The following is a 13012-nucleotide window of genomic DNA, read 5'->3' on the forward strand; positions in this document are numbered from 1 at the left end:
CCTTATATAAGGGATCTGTCCAGGATATATTCGGCTCCTTATATAAGGTATCTGTACATTATAATCTCCTTATATAAGGTATCTGTACATGATATATTCGGCTCCTTATATAAGGTATCTGTCCAGGATATATTCGGCTCCTTATATAAGGTATCTGTACAGGATATATTCCGCTCCTTATATAAGGTATCTGGACATGATATATTCGGCTCCTTATATAAGGTATCTGGACATGATGATCTCCTTATATAAGGGATCTGTACATTATAATCTCCTTATATAAGGGATCTGTACAGGATATATTCGGCTCCTTATATAAGGTATCTGTCCAGGATATATTCGGCTCCTTATATAAGGGATCTGTACAGGATATATTCGGCTCCTTATATAAGGTATCTGTACATTATATATTCGGCTCCTTATATAAGGTATCTGTACATGATATATTCGGCTCCTTATATAAGGGATCTGTACAGGATATATTCGGCTCCTTATATAAGGGATCTGTACATTATAATCTCCTTATATAAGGGATCTGTACATTATAATCTCCTTATATAAGGTATCTGTACATGATATATTCGGCTCCTTATATAAGGTATCTGTACATTATATATTCGGCTCCTTATATAAGGTATCTGTACATGATATATTCGGCTCCTTATATAAGGGATCTGTACATGATATATTCGGCTCCTTATATAAGGGATCTGTACATTATAATCTCCTTATATAAGGGATCTGTACATTATAATCTCCTTATATAAGGTATCTGTACATGATATATTCGGCTCCTTATATAAGGTATCTGTACATTATATATTCGGCTCCTTATATAAGGTATCTGTACATGATATATTCGGCTCCTTATATAAGGGATCTGTACATGATATATTCGGCTCCTTATATAAGGGATCTGGACAGGATATATTCGGCTCCTTATATAAGGTATCTGTACATGATATATTCGGCTCCTTATATAAGGTATCTGGACAGGATATATTCGGCTCCTTATATAAGGGATCTGTACATGATATATTCGGCTCCTTATATAAGGGATCTGTACATTATAATCTCCTTATATAAGGGATCTGTACATGATATATTCGGCTCCTTATATAAGGTATCTGTACAGGATATATTCGGCTCCTTATATAAGGTATCTGGACATGATGATCTCCTTATATAAGGTATCTGGACATGATGATCTCCTTATATAAGGTATCTGTACATTATAATCTCCTTATATAAGGTATCTGTACATTATAATCTCCTTATATAAGGGATCTGTACATTATAATCTCCTCTTCCGCTGTAGGATGGACAGAGTCACAGAAGACGCCTTGCGCCTCAACCTGCTGAAGCGCGGTCTGGAGCAGCCGGACGATCGTGAGGATGTCCTGGCCAAGCAGCTGAAGATGGAGGGACACGAGGCCATGGAGAGGCTGAAGATGTTGGCCTTACTGAAGAGAAAGGACCTTCCGGGACTGGAGCTGCCGCACGAGCACCCGACCAAACCGGACGGCCTGAAGATGTACGAGGAGAAGATGAACGGGAACCTCCGGCCTCACGTGGACACCCGGCCGGGGGGGAGACACGGCAAGGAGAACATGGAGGAGCCCGTGGACATGAGCTCCAGACGGAGGTGAGAACCATATGGGGAGGAGACACTCCTGTACACCAGGGGAGCATAGCCTGCAGGGGGAGACACTCCTGTACACCAGGTCAGCATAGCCTGCAGGGGGAGACACTCCTGTACACCAGGGGAGCATAGCCTGCAGGGGGAGACACTCCTGGACCCCAGGTGAGCATAGCCTGCAGGGGGAGACTCTCCTGTACACCAGGTGAGCATAGCCTGCAGGGGGAGACACTCCTGTACACCAGGTCAGCATAGCCTGCAGGGGGAGACTCTCCTGTACACCAGGGGAGCATAGCCTGCAGGGGGAGACGCTCCTGTACACCAGGTGAGCATAGCCTGCAGGGGGAGACACTCCTGTACACCAGGTGAGCATAGCCTGCAGGGGGAGACACTCCTGTACACCAGGTGAGCATAGCCTGCAGGGGGGAGACACTCCTGTACACCAGGTGAGCATAGCCTGCAGGGGGAGACACTCCTGTACACCAGGTGAGCATAGCCTGCAGGGGGGAGACACTCCTGTACACCAGGTGAGCATAGCCTGCAGGGGGAGACACTCCTGTACACCAGGGGAGCATAGCCTGCAGGGGGAGACACTCCTGTACACCAGGTCAGCATAGCCTGCAGGGGGAGACACTCCTGTACACCAGGGGAGCATAGCCTGCAGGGGGAGACACTCCTGTACACCAGGGGAGCATAGCCTGCAGGGGGAGACACTCCTGGACCACAGGTCAGCATAGCCTGCAGGGGGAGACACTCCTGTACACCAGGTGAGCATAGCCTGCAGGGGGAGACACTCCTGTACACCAGGTCAGCATAGCCTGCAGGGGGAGACACTCCTGGACCCCAGGTGAGCATAGCCTGCAGGGGGAGACACTCCTGTACACCAGGTCAGCATAGCCTGCAGGGGGAGACACTCCTGTACACCAGGTCAGCATAGCCTGCAGGGGGAGACACTCCTGTACACCAGGTCAGCATAGCCTGCAGGGGGAGACACTCCTGTACACCAGGTCAGCATAGCCTGCAGGGGGAGACACTCCTGTACACCAGGTCAGCATAGCCTGCAGGGGGAGACACTCCTGTAGACCAGGGGAGCATAGCCTGCAGGGGGAGACACTCCTGTACACCAGGTCAGCATAGCCTGCAGGGGGAGACACTCCTGTACACCAGGGGAGCATAGCCTGCAGGGGGAGACACTCCTGGACCACAGGTCAGCATAGCCTGCAGGGGGAGACACTCCTGTACACCAGGTCAGCATAGCCTGCAGGGGGAGACACTCCTGTACACCAGGTGAGCATAGCCTGCAGGGGGAGACACTCCTGTACATCAGGTGAGCATAGCCTGCAGGGGGAGACACTCCTGTACACCAGGTCAGCATAGCCTGCAGGGGGAGACACTCCTGTACACCAGGTCAGCATAGCCTGCAGGGGGAGACACTCCTGTACATCAGGTGAGCATAGCCTGCAGGGGGAGACACTCCTGGACCACAGGTCAGCATAGCCTGCAGGGGGAGACACTCCTGTACCCCAGGTCAGCATAGCCTGCAGGGGGAGACACTCCTGTACACCAGGTGAGCATAGCCTGCAGGGGGAGACACTCCTGTACACCAGGTGAGCATAGCCTGCAGGGGGAGACACTCCTGTACACCAGGTGAGCATAGCCTGCAGGGGGAGACACTCCTGGACCCCAGGTCAGCATAGCCTGCAGGGGGAGACACTCCTGTACACCAGGTCAGCATAGCCTGCAGGGGGGAGACACTCCTGTACACCAGGTCAGCATAGCCTGCAGGGGGAGACATTCCTGGACCCCAGGTCAGCATAGCCTGCAGGGGGAGACACTCCTGGACCCCAGGTCAGCATAGCCTGCAGCGCCCCATCACCAGTCAGGTCCTCCTGATCCCCCTCCCATACACATGTACACTCCGCTGACAGCTATCCTCCTGATCCCCCCCCATACACATGTACACTCCGCTGACAGCTATCCTCCTGATCCCCCCCCCATACACATGTACACTCAGCTGACAGCTATCCTCCTGATCCCCCCCCCATACACATGTACACTCCGCTGACAGCTATCCTCCTGATCCCCCCCCCCATACACATGTACACTCAGCTGACAGCTATCCTCCTGATCCCCCCCCCCATACACATGTACACTCAGCTGACAGCTATCCTCCTGATCCCCCCCCCATACACATGTACACTCAGCTGACAGCTATCCTCCTGATCCCCCCCATACACATGTACACTCAGCTGACAGCTATCCTCCTGATCCCCCCCCCCCATACACATGTACACTCAGCTGACAGCTATCCTCCTGATCTCCTCTCCCCCCCCCCCCCCCCCCCAAGACCATGAGACAGGAGAGCGCTATCTGCACATCGTGGGAGGGGCGTTAAAGTATTTATCTTTCAGCCGGCAGAGTAGAGATTTATATTTAGCGGAGTGCCCCTTTATAGGTCCGTACCCGCGGTGCGATGGCCTCTTCTGACAGGAGATAATACTCTGCCTGCAGGGGGCACTAATGTTGCAGTGCTGTGGAGAGAGAGGGATGTGTCACATGGTCGCTGGATCGGTCAGTGAGGATCGGCTGCTCCCATCTGAATTGTGAATTATCAGCCTCCAATGGTCCCGGTCCCTGAGGCGGTGGCTTCATGGCCCTGTAGTCCTTAGGGACGTGTTCGTACCCTACACTCCCTGGCGTCTCTGCTTCTGGAAGGTTCCACACCTGTATTACCCCGCCATGTTGGCTCATCATCATGTGTTGTCTGTCATTAGTGACCAGGACCGGGCCGGACTGACCCCTTCTCCAGACGTCATCGTCTTGTCTGACAATGAAGCCTCGAGCCCCCGCTCCAGCTCCAGATTAGAAGATCGGATTAGGGGGGCCAACCTGGAGATGTTCAAGGTACCAGCATGAATCCTGTAGTCAGGGGCCGCTATCCGCATTTCCCCTCAGTCAGAAGGGGGTCTGAGGATGTCACATGAGCTGTCTCAGGGCTTCTGATTGGCTGATCAGTCACAGACTCCATGTTGTTCTGTTCCTCCAGGGTAAGACTCTAGAGGAGCGTCAGCAGCTCATCAAACAGCTGAAGGACGAGCTCCGGCTGGAGGAGGCGCGCCTGGTCCTGCTGAAGAAGCTGCGGCAGAGTCAGCTCCAGAAAGAGAACGTCCTACAGAAGGTGAGGCGACTCTGACCTGTCCTAAAACGCCGCCCTTCACTCTACTCTCTATGGGATAGGATTGTCTCCCCAGTTGCCCCCATTGTTACATTTAGCCTTTTTGTTTTTGGCAGACTCCTGTCGTACAGAACGCAGCAACCATAGTCCAGCCGTCCCCGGCACACGTGGGGCAGCCCAACATTGCAAAAGTCCCGTCACGGCCAGGCGCTCCAGGAATGGAGGTGCAGAATCTGAGGGGCGTCCAGGTAAGTGTCAGCCATCTTGTGCAGATGAGCAGCTTCAGTATTTACTCTCCACACAAGACTCCTGTATGTGTCTGCTGCGTGTCACCTGACCCTTGTTTCCTTCAGACCCACAGTGTCATCAGATCGTCCTCCAATGCCCCCCTGCCCCACATGATGATGTCACAGAGAGTCATCGCTCCAAACCCGACACAACTCCAGGGACAGTGTGTGCCACCCAAAACAACTCTGATCCGCAACAGTACACCGGGCATGACGCAGGCCCTGAACTACCCACAGGTACTGGAGCCCAGCTGTTACATGTCTCCCGGGTGTTAGGGGGTTAATATACTGAAGTCCTCCCCACCCTGTGCCATGTATATATCATTCTGTGTTACTCTGTCGCTCCAGACCAGCTCATCGGTCCCCTGTCAGCGTAACTCCTCCACATCAGCCATGTACATGAACCTGGGCTCTCACATGCAGGCGGGTCCTGTGAACAGAGTGTCTTCACCGCTGCCCAGCCCAAGTGCCATGGGGGATCCCGTCAGCTCTCAGGCGGCTGCTAAACTGGCGCTAAGGAAACAGCTGGAGAAGACGCTGCTGGAAATCCCTCCGCCTAAGCCCCCCGCGCCGCTGCTTCACTTCCTACCCAGTGCGGCCAACAGTGAATTCATCTACATGGTGGGACTGGAGGAGGTGGTGCAGAGCGTCATAGACAGCCAAGGTGAGGTTGGTGCCCACAGACAGCCGGGGGGGGTGCGTGAAGTCTGCGCCCTTGCTGATCATCTTCTCTCCTCACAGGGAAGGGTCACTCCTCACTCCTGCACATGGACCCCTTCACGTGTGCCCAGTGTCGTACCGACTTCACCACGCACTGGAAGCAGGAGAAGAGTGGAAAGATCCTGTGTGAGCAATGTATGACCTCCAACCAGAAGAAGGCTCTGAAGGCCGAGCACACAAACCGACTAAAAAATGCATTTGTAAAAGCCTTGCAGCAAGAGCAGGTGAGTGAGGTGCAGAGCCGCTCCTCGGGGTCGTCTCCTCCCGATCCTGCCTTCACTTTCCCTACAGTCTCAACTGCACATCTTCCCACTCTCTGCCTTCTATCCTTGGTCTGTCCTCTTCCCGCTCCCCTCCTGCTCCTTGCCTTCTTCCTGTCCCTCCTCCTCTTTTCACTCCTCCTCACCTCTTCTGTCCCTTCCTCCTCTCCTTCTCCTCCTTCCCTTTCATATTGCACTGGTCCAGAGTTGTCTCTCCTGTGACTGACGTATCCTCTCCCTTCTGCCTCCTCCCCCCCGCCGGCCCCGCTCCTCTGCCTCCTCCCCCCCCCCCCCGCAGGCCCCGCTCCTCTGCCTCCTCCCCGCCGGCCCCGCTCCTCTGCCTCCTCACCCCGCTCCTCTGCCTCATCCCCCCCGCCGGCCCCGCTCCTCTGCCTCCTCGCCCCGCTCCTCTGCCTCATCCCCCCGCCGGCCCCGCTCCTCTGCCTCCTCGCCCCGCTCCTCTGCCTCCTCGCCCCGCTCCTCTGCCTCCTCGCCCCGCTCCTCTGCCTCCTCGCCCCGCTCCTCTGCCTCCTCGCCCCGCTCCTCTGCCTCCTCGCCCCGCTCCTCTGCCTCCTCGCCCCGCTCCTCTGCCTCCTCGCCCCGCTCCTCTGCCTCCTCGCCCCGCTCCTCTGCCTCCTCGCCCCGCTCCTCTGCCTCCTCGCCCCGCTCCTCTGCCTCCTCGCCCCGCTCCTCTGCCTCCTCGCCCCGCTCCTCTGCCTCCTCGCCCCGCTCCACTGCCTCCTCGCCCCGCTCAACTGCCTCCTCGCCCCGCTCCTCTGCCTCCTCGCCACCCCCCCCCCCCCCCCCCCCGCCGGCCCCTCTGCCTCCTCGCCCCCCCCGCCGGCGCCTCTGCCTCCTCGCCCCGCTCCTCTGCCTCCTGGCCCCGCTCCTCTGCCTCCTCGTCCCCCCCCCCCCCCCGCCGCTCCCTTTGGGGTCGTGTTGTCTCTCCTGTGACTGACGTCCTCCCCTTGTGTTGCAGGAGATTGAGCAGCGGTTACAGCACCAGGTCTCCATGTCCCCCGGCACTCCTCCGGCAGTCACCAAACAGGAGAGCATCATCAGACATCACTCCATGCGGCAGGTATGATGATATGTGGCGCTCACGGACCCCCACACCCCCCGGCAGTGACCCCTCTGACTTCTTGCCGTTTTCTTCCCTCAGGCCCCACAGCCGCAGAACTCTCTCCAGAGAGGGATTCCAGCTGCCCGCTCCATGTTGTCCAGTTTTGCCCAGGCGCCTCAGTTGCCCGTGGCTGGCAGTTTGCTTGGCATGCCGGGTAAGGTGCCCTCGTCCTGTCTGCACTCTGGAGAATGTTCTGGAGGTTCCGGACTGACTTCTTGTTGTTGTTCTCTTAGGTGTGAACATCGCGTACCTGAACGCCGGGATGGGAGGTCACAAAGCCGCCAGCCTGGCCGACCGGCAACGGGAATATCTCCTGGACATGATCCCCCCGCGCTCCATATCCCAGTCCATCAGCGGGCAAAAATAGCCCTCCGCCTCCTCCCCGCCGCAGCTAGCGGACGTTACTGGCGATGGGGCCCGGCACCCGCCAGCCCCTCCCCCACCCCAGAGCAGCTTATAAAGGTTCCGTGTTTGTGCTTTTGCCCTTTTCTCAGACTGGCTTTGATTTTTTTTTTTTATACATTTTGTTTTCTGCTTGCGCCACGTCCGTCACACAGAACATTTAGTGAACTTCTGATGGATGAGGCGCTGACCGGGACCTGCACGTGCCCCCGCAGCCGCTGCCAGTGACTTTTCTTGTGTACCCTGCAGCGAGATGGGATGTGGGGCACCTTGGAGGAACGACCCCCTAGTGATGCACAGTCACCACCTATCTGACACTCTGCAGTGCAGAGTATTACTTTCCGTTAAACGGAAGAGGATTCTCCTCCATCATCCGGTGGCCATGGACGGGCCCCTCGACCACCCCCACGGCACCAGCTGCCTGCACTTCACGCTGTAGGACGGTGGACGGACCCTCGGCCCCCACCACAAGCTGTATTTGCACTAATCACCTGTCCATGGCGCTGGAGGCTCGCTGATGTCGTGCGGCCATTGATGGGAGCCCCCGGTGGAGGATCATGTGAACCACAACCCACAGAAGTGTTGACAATAAGCAGTATTGCGGCTGTTCTGGCTGACCCTGAGGGGACGGGCACCCTGTGACTCCCACGTTCACCGCCGGAGTGCCCCCCTTCTTACTGTGTTTTGGGGACTTGCACAGTATAAATATTGCCCCACATGTATTACAAGGTGGACGGAAGTCGTCCAAAAGCACTTAACCCTATGACAGCCTATCCCCGCTGGACGTTCTCTGCAAAGAGTGTTACTATGGAAACGTCCCGTAACCGCACTGCTGACCGTCCGCCAAGACCCCCCGCCCTCCCCCACACTGTATTACAGTGGTGCTAATGGTTCTGAATAGGAGAGACAGGAGTGTAGGTGGTGGCAAGTGGGGGGGCAGGTGCTGCTCCGATTTGGGGTAAGAGGTCGGATTCCCATTTGCTGCCATTTTTTTTTTATAACAGATGGAAATAATCTGTTTCCTGCATAGGGGCTGTGTGTGTGGCCCCTGGCTGAGGCGTCTGTCCCGCCCCCTATAGTTTACGGTTTTTATTTTATTTCTAGTAAAATGCCTGTTTAGTGACTACAACCCCCATCCTCCTGGGCAGCTATCTCCAGTGGGCGTTGTAGTTTGTACACCACAGGCATTTTATGTGATCATTTTTTTTATTTTTTTTTTATTCCTAATTGTAGGATTTCGGAATCCACTTCTGCCTCTGAGTTGTACGGTGCTGTAGAGGCGTCCGGCGATGACCCCCCCCCATCACTTTTATGCAATGATGTTCATACCCCCCCAAATCCAGTTCGGAGTTTTGGTTCTTTATAAGAAAACGATGAAACGTTGTTATAATTATTTTGCTTGAGGTTTGATGACATTTTTTCTGTTCTCAGTGTAAAAAAAAAAAAAGAAAAAAAAACTTTAAAAAAAAGTTATTTCTGGACAAATGTAAACGAGAAGAAAAAAAGACAAATTGTAAATTATGTAAAAAAAAAAAAAAAAAAACTACAACAAAAAAGGTCAAGACACAAACCGGAGCTTTATCGTGTGCGTCACTGTGTATCGTAGTCTGTGTCCCCCGCAGCATGGCGCCAAAGGCAGCTCCGCCCTCTCCACCCCTCTTATGAATTTTGCCATGAGGGGTGGGGGTAAGGATGCCACCTTTTGCGCCATGTAAATATCCCCCTATCTTTCTTTTGGGTTTCCACATTGTGTTTATTGAGTTTGGGCTTCGGGAGGGGGCCGCACCCCCATGTGACTCTCCTGTGCCCCGACAGTGACCGACATCTGCAGATAAAAAAAAAAAAAAATTAAAAAAAATAATAAAACTAACGCTCATTTTTGGAGAAAGGATTTAAAAAAACAAAAAAAAAAACAACAAAAAAAAATAAAAACCTGAAAACCCTTTGTAATATTTATCACTTGCTAGCTGCGTTTAATAAAGAAAGGAACAGTTTATAACTTCTTACCCGGCTGTCACTTATTGGGGGCCCTTTACCCATCACCCACTTGCAGTTATGCAAATTTATAGCCTACACCCAAAATTGGCCTGGAATCTGGGTTTCTGGGCATGCTCTGTGACCTTTACAGAGGTTATTCAGGTAAGGGAGGGGCAGGCTGAGCTGTGAGCATCATCTATTTATGTTTTCTATCTACTGCTGTCACCTTACGTCCGTCCGTGTTTTCCAACCACCCGTGTACCTCTGTCTTTGGCAAAACTACAACTCCCAGGCTGCCTGGGCATGCTGGAAGTTGTAGTTTTGCACCATCTTTAAGGTTGTTTAATGTAAAAACTTGGAGAATAAGTCCTGTTCTGAGGATATTTGGTGGCGTTGCCATTTTCAGGATCTCTGCTTGCTGTCGGTGAAAGAGGAAAACCACCTCCTACAGAGGTCATTCATGAAAGGGAGGGGGAGGCTGAGCTGTGAGCATCATCTGTAATGTTTTCTATCTACTGCTATCACCGTACATCAGTGTTTTCCTACCAGTGTACCTCTGTCTTTAGCAAAACTACAACTCCCAGCAAGCCCGGACAGCCGTTGGCTGTCCGGGCATGCTGGGAGTTGTAGTTTTCCAAATCTTTAGGTTGGTTGTTTAATGTAAAATCTTGAAGAATAAGTCCTGTTCTAAAGATATTTGGTGTCGTCGCCATTTTCAGGATCTCTGCTTGCTGTCGGTGAAAGAGGCTCCCCAGCTTTTTCCAGGGCTGTCCGGGCATGCTGGGAGTTTTAGTTCCCACAGGTCAGGAAGCTCCTGTCTGTTGGCAAAAAGCTTCTTCACCATATAAAGAATTCTGTGACTTTCCAGTCTCCTCTGCTTGCTGTCGGTGAACGCAGACATCCTGGGCTTCTCATAGCTGAGGGTTTGTCACAGTGTATCCGGTCCTGTAAGATCTGAATGTATCCGCGGCACAAATCTGTCCTCGTCGTTTTGTTACAATGTGTCAGTCGGGGTCATTTTTTGGCTGGATACAATAGTAACAACCCCTCTGCTGTGAAAGCAAAACTACGAGGGTGGGGGATGTAAACGGAAACGTTTGCACCATTCACTGACAGCAAGCAGAAAAGGAGCCATATTAAGGGGGAACTCCTCGGAGGTGGGAGACCGGACCGGTTGTTGTTTTATTATATTATAATTCTCTATGTAACTTATTACCAATTTAGATCACAAGATGGCGGCTCCAGCGCCACATCGTAGAGGAATTCGCCTTCTTGGCGGCGGCGCCTGGTAAGTGCTGTTGAGCGTCTCCTGTGATGTTTGTCTTGACCCGGTAGCAGCAGGGGTGTGGCGCCATCTTGAGGCTGGTCAGGGGGGTACAGCAGGTTAGAGAATTTTCCCATTCTATTAGCCATGGTTTCCCAACCAGGGTGCCTCCAGCTGTTGCAAAACTACAACACCCAGCAAGACTTGTCCTGGGCATGCTGGGAGTTGTAGTTTTGCAACAGCTGGAGGCCCCCTGGTTGGAAAATATTGCAAAATACAGCCATTATGTGGAATCGAGCTGGAGTCCGTTTCTTCCCTCCCCTTAAGGACAAAGGGATTTTTAACTTTTGCGCTTTCGTTTTTTTTTCCTCCTCGTTTTCCAATCTCCATAACGCTTTTATTTCCCCCCTACAGACCCATAGGAGTTTGTTTATTTTTTTTTTATTTTTTTTGCGACACCGATTATACTTATATACCAAATATTTGGGGAGCAAAACTGGAGGAAAAAACACTCTATTTTGTAACTTTTGGGGGCTTCCGTTTCTACGCAGCGCACTTTCTGGTAAAAACGACAGGTTCTCTTTATTCTGTAGGTCCATAAGGTTACAAGGATACTTCATTTATGTAGGTTTTATTTTTTATACTACTTTTAAAAAAAAGATAACTTTTTGTATGAAAATGAATGTTGATGACACTTATTTTTCCGTATACAGCGATGTATGAGGGTTATCATTTGCGCAGTGATCTGTAGTTTTTATCGCGCCATTTTTTTGTTTTGATGGAACTTTTTTGATCAATTTTTATTCATCTTAATTCAGTGACCAAAAATGCGCAATACTGGACTTTGGTATTAATGTTTACCCCATTAATTAACGTTATATTTTAACCTGTTCAGGATCAAGTGTAAAAAAAAAAAAAAGTTAATAAACGTGAATTAACCCCTTCCCTATTAAAAGTTTAAATCGCCCCCCTTTTCCCATTTTTGAAATTAAATAATGTAAGAAATAAAAATAATCACATGTGGTTCCGCCGCGTACGTAAATGTCCGAACTATTAAATTATAAGGTTAGCTAAACCGCACGGTCGATGTCGTACACGGAAAAAATACCAAAGTCCAAGATTATTGTGCCTTTTTGGTCACTTCGTTACCATTTTTGTTTTGATGGGACTTTTTGATCAGTTTTTTATGGTATATGATAAAAACTACAGATCACGGCGCAAAAATGATCCTCATACATTCCCGTATACAGGGAAATAAAAGTTATAGGGGTCAGAAGAGAACAATTTTGTACATAGTAATTTTGTAAAGTAGTAAAATGAAACCTTCATAAATTAGTTATCCTTGTGACCGTAGGGACCTACAGAATAAATATATGGAGTTATTTTTACCGAAAATCGCCCTGCGTATAATCGGAAGCCCCCAAAAGTTGCAAAATGGTTTAGTTTTTTTGTATTTTTATTTCACTGCACAGGTATATAGTTTTGGGTTTTGGGTTTTGCAGTAGATTTTATTAAATGATTGATGTCATTACAAAATATAATTGGCGCAAAATACCAGCCCTCATGGGTCTGTAGGTGCAAATTAGAAGGGGAGGAGGAAAAAAGTGCAAAAACTAAAATGTATCTGGTCATTAAGGGGTTAATAGTTCAGCCATTTACGCACACGGCGATGCCACGTTTTACATTTTTGTTTACATTAGGGAGTGATTCAAACTTTTATTAGGGAAGAGGTTAATTCTCATTTATTATTAGCCTGACATAGCACAGCATTGATCAGTGTTATCAGTGCTCTGTTACTACAGCCCACCATAGCACAGCATTGATCAGTGTTATCCGCGCTCCATTACTACAGCCTGGCATAGCACAGCATTGATCAGTGTTATAGGTGCTCCATTACTACAGCCTGGCATAGCACAGCATTGATCAGTGTTATCGGCGCTCCATTACTACAGCCTGCCATAGCACAGCATTGATCAGTGTTATAGGCGCTCCATTACTACAGCCTGCCATAGAACAGCATTGATCAGTGTTATAGGCGCTCCATTACTACAGCCTGCCATAGAACAGCATTGATCAGTGTTATCAGTGCTCCATTACTACAGCCTGGCATAGCACAGCATTGATCAGTGTTATAGGCGCTCCATTACTACAGCCTACCATAGCAC

At 51.0% G+C, this 13012-nt stretch overlaps 1 protein-coding gene across 1 annotated transcript; it reads left to right on the top strand.

Annotated features, from left to right (window-relative positions):
* Window positions 1–1318: 1318 nt before the first annotated feature.
* On the top strand, window positions 1319–9610 carry GATAD2B (GATA zinc finger domain containing 2B). Its single transcript, XM_056546214.1, has 10 exons — window positions 1319–1645; window positions 4414–4543; window positions 4686–4817; window positions 4931–5062; window positions 5168–5338; window positions 5450–5765; window positions 5843–6045; window positions 7061–7162; window positions 7244–7358; window positions 7438–9610. The coding sequence occupies exons 1-10, from the start codon at window positions 1320–1322 to the stop codon at window positions 7569–7571; spliced, it is 1761 nt and encodes a 586-aa protein (XP_056402189.1). The 5' UTR covers window position 1319; the 3' UTR covers window positions 7572–9610.
* Window positions 9611–13012: the final 3402 nt, after the last annotated feature.

This window comes from Hyla sarda, chromosome 11 (assembly GCF_029499605.1).
Source record: "Hyla sarda isolate aHylSar1 chromosome 11, aHylSar1.hap1, whole genome shotgun sequence".
Taxonomy (NCBI): Eukaryota; Metazoa; Chordata; class Amphibia; order Anura; family Hylidae; genus Hyla; species Hyla sarda.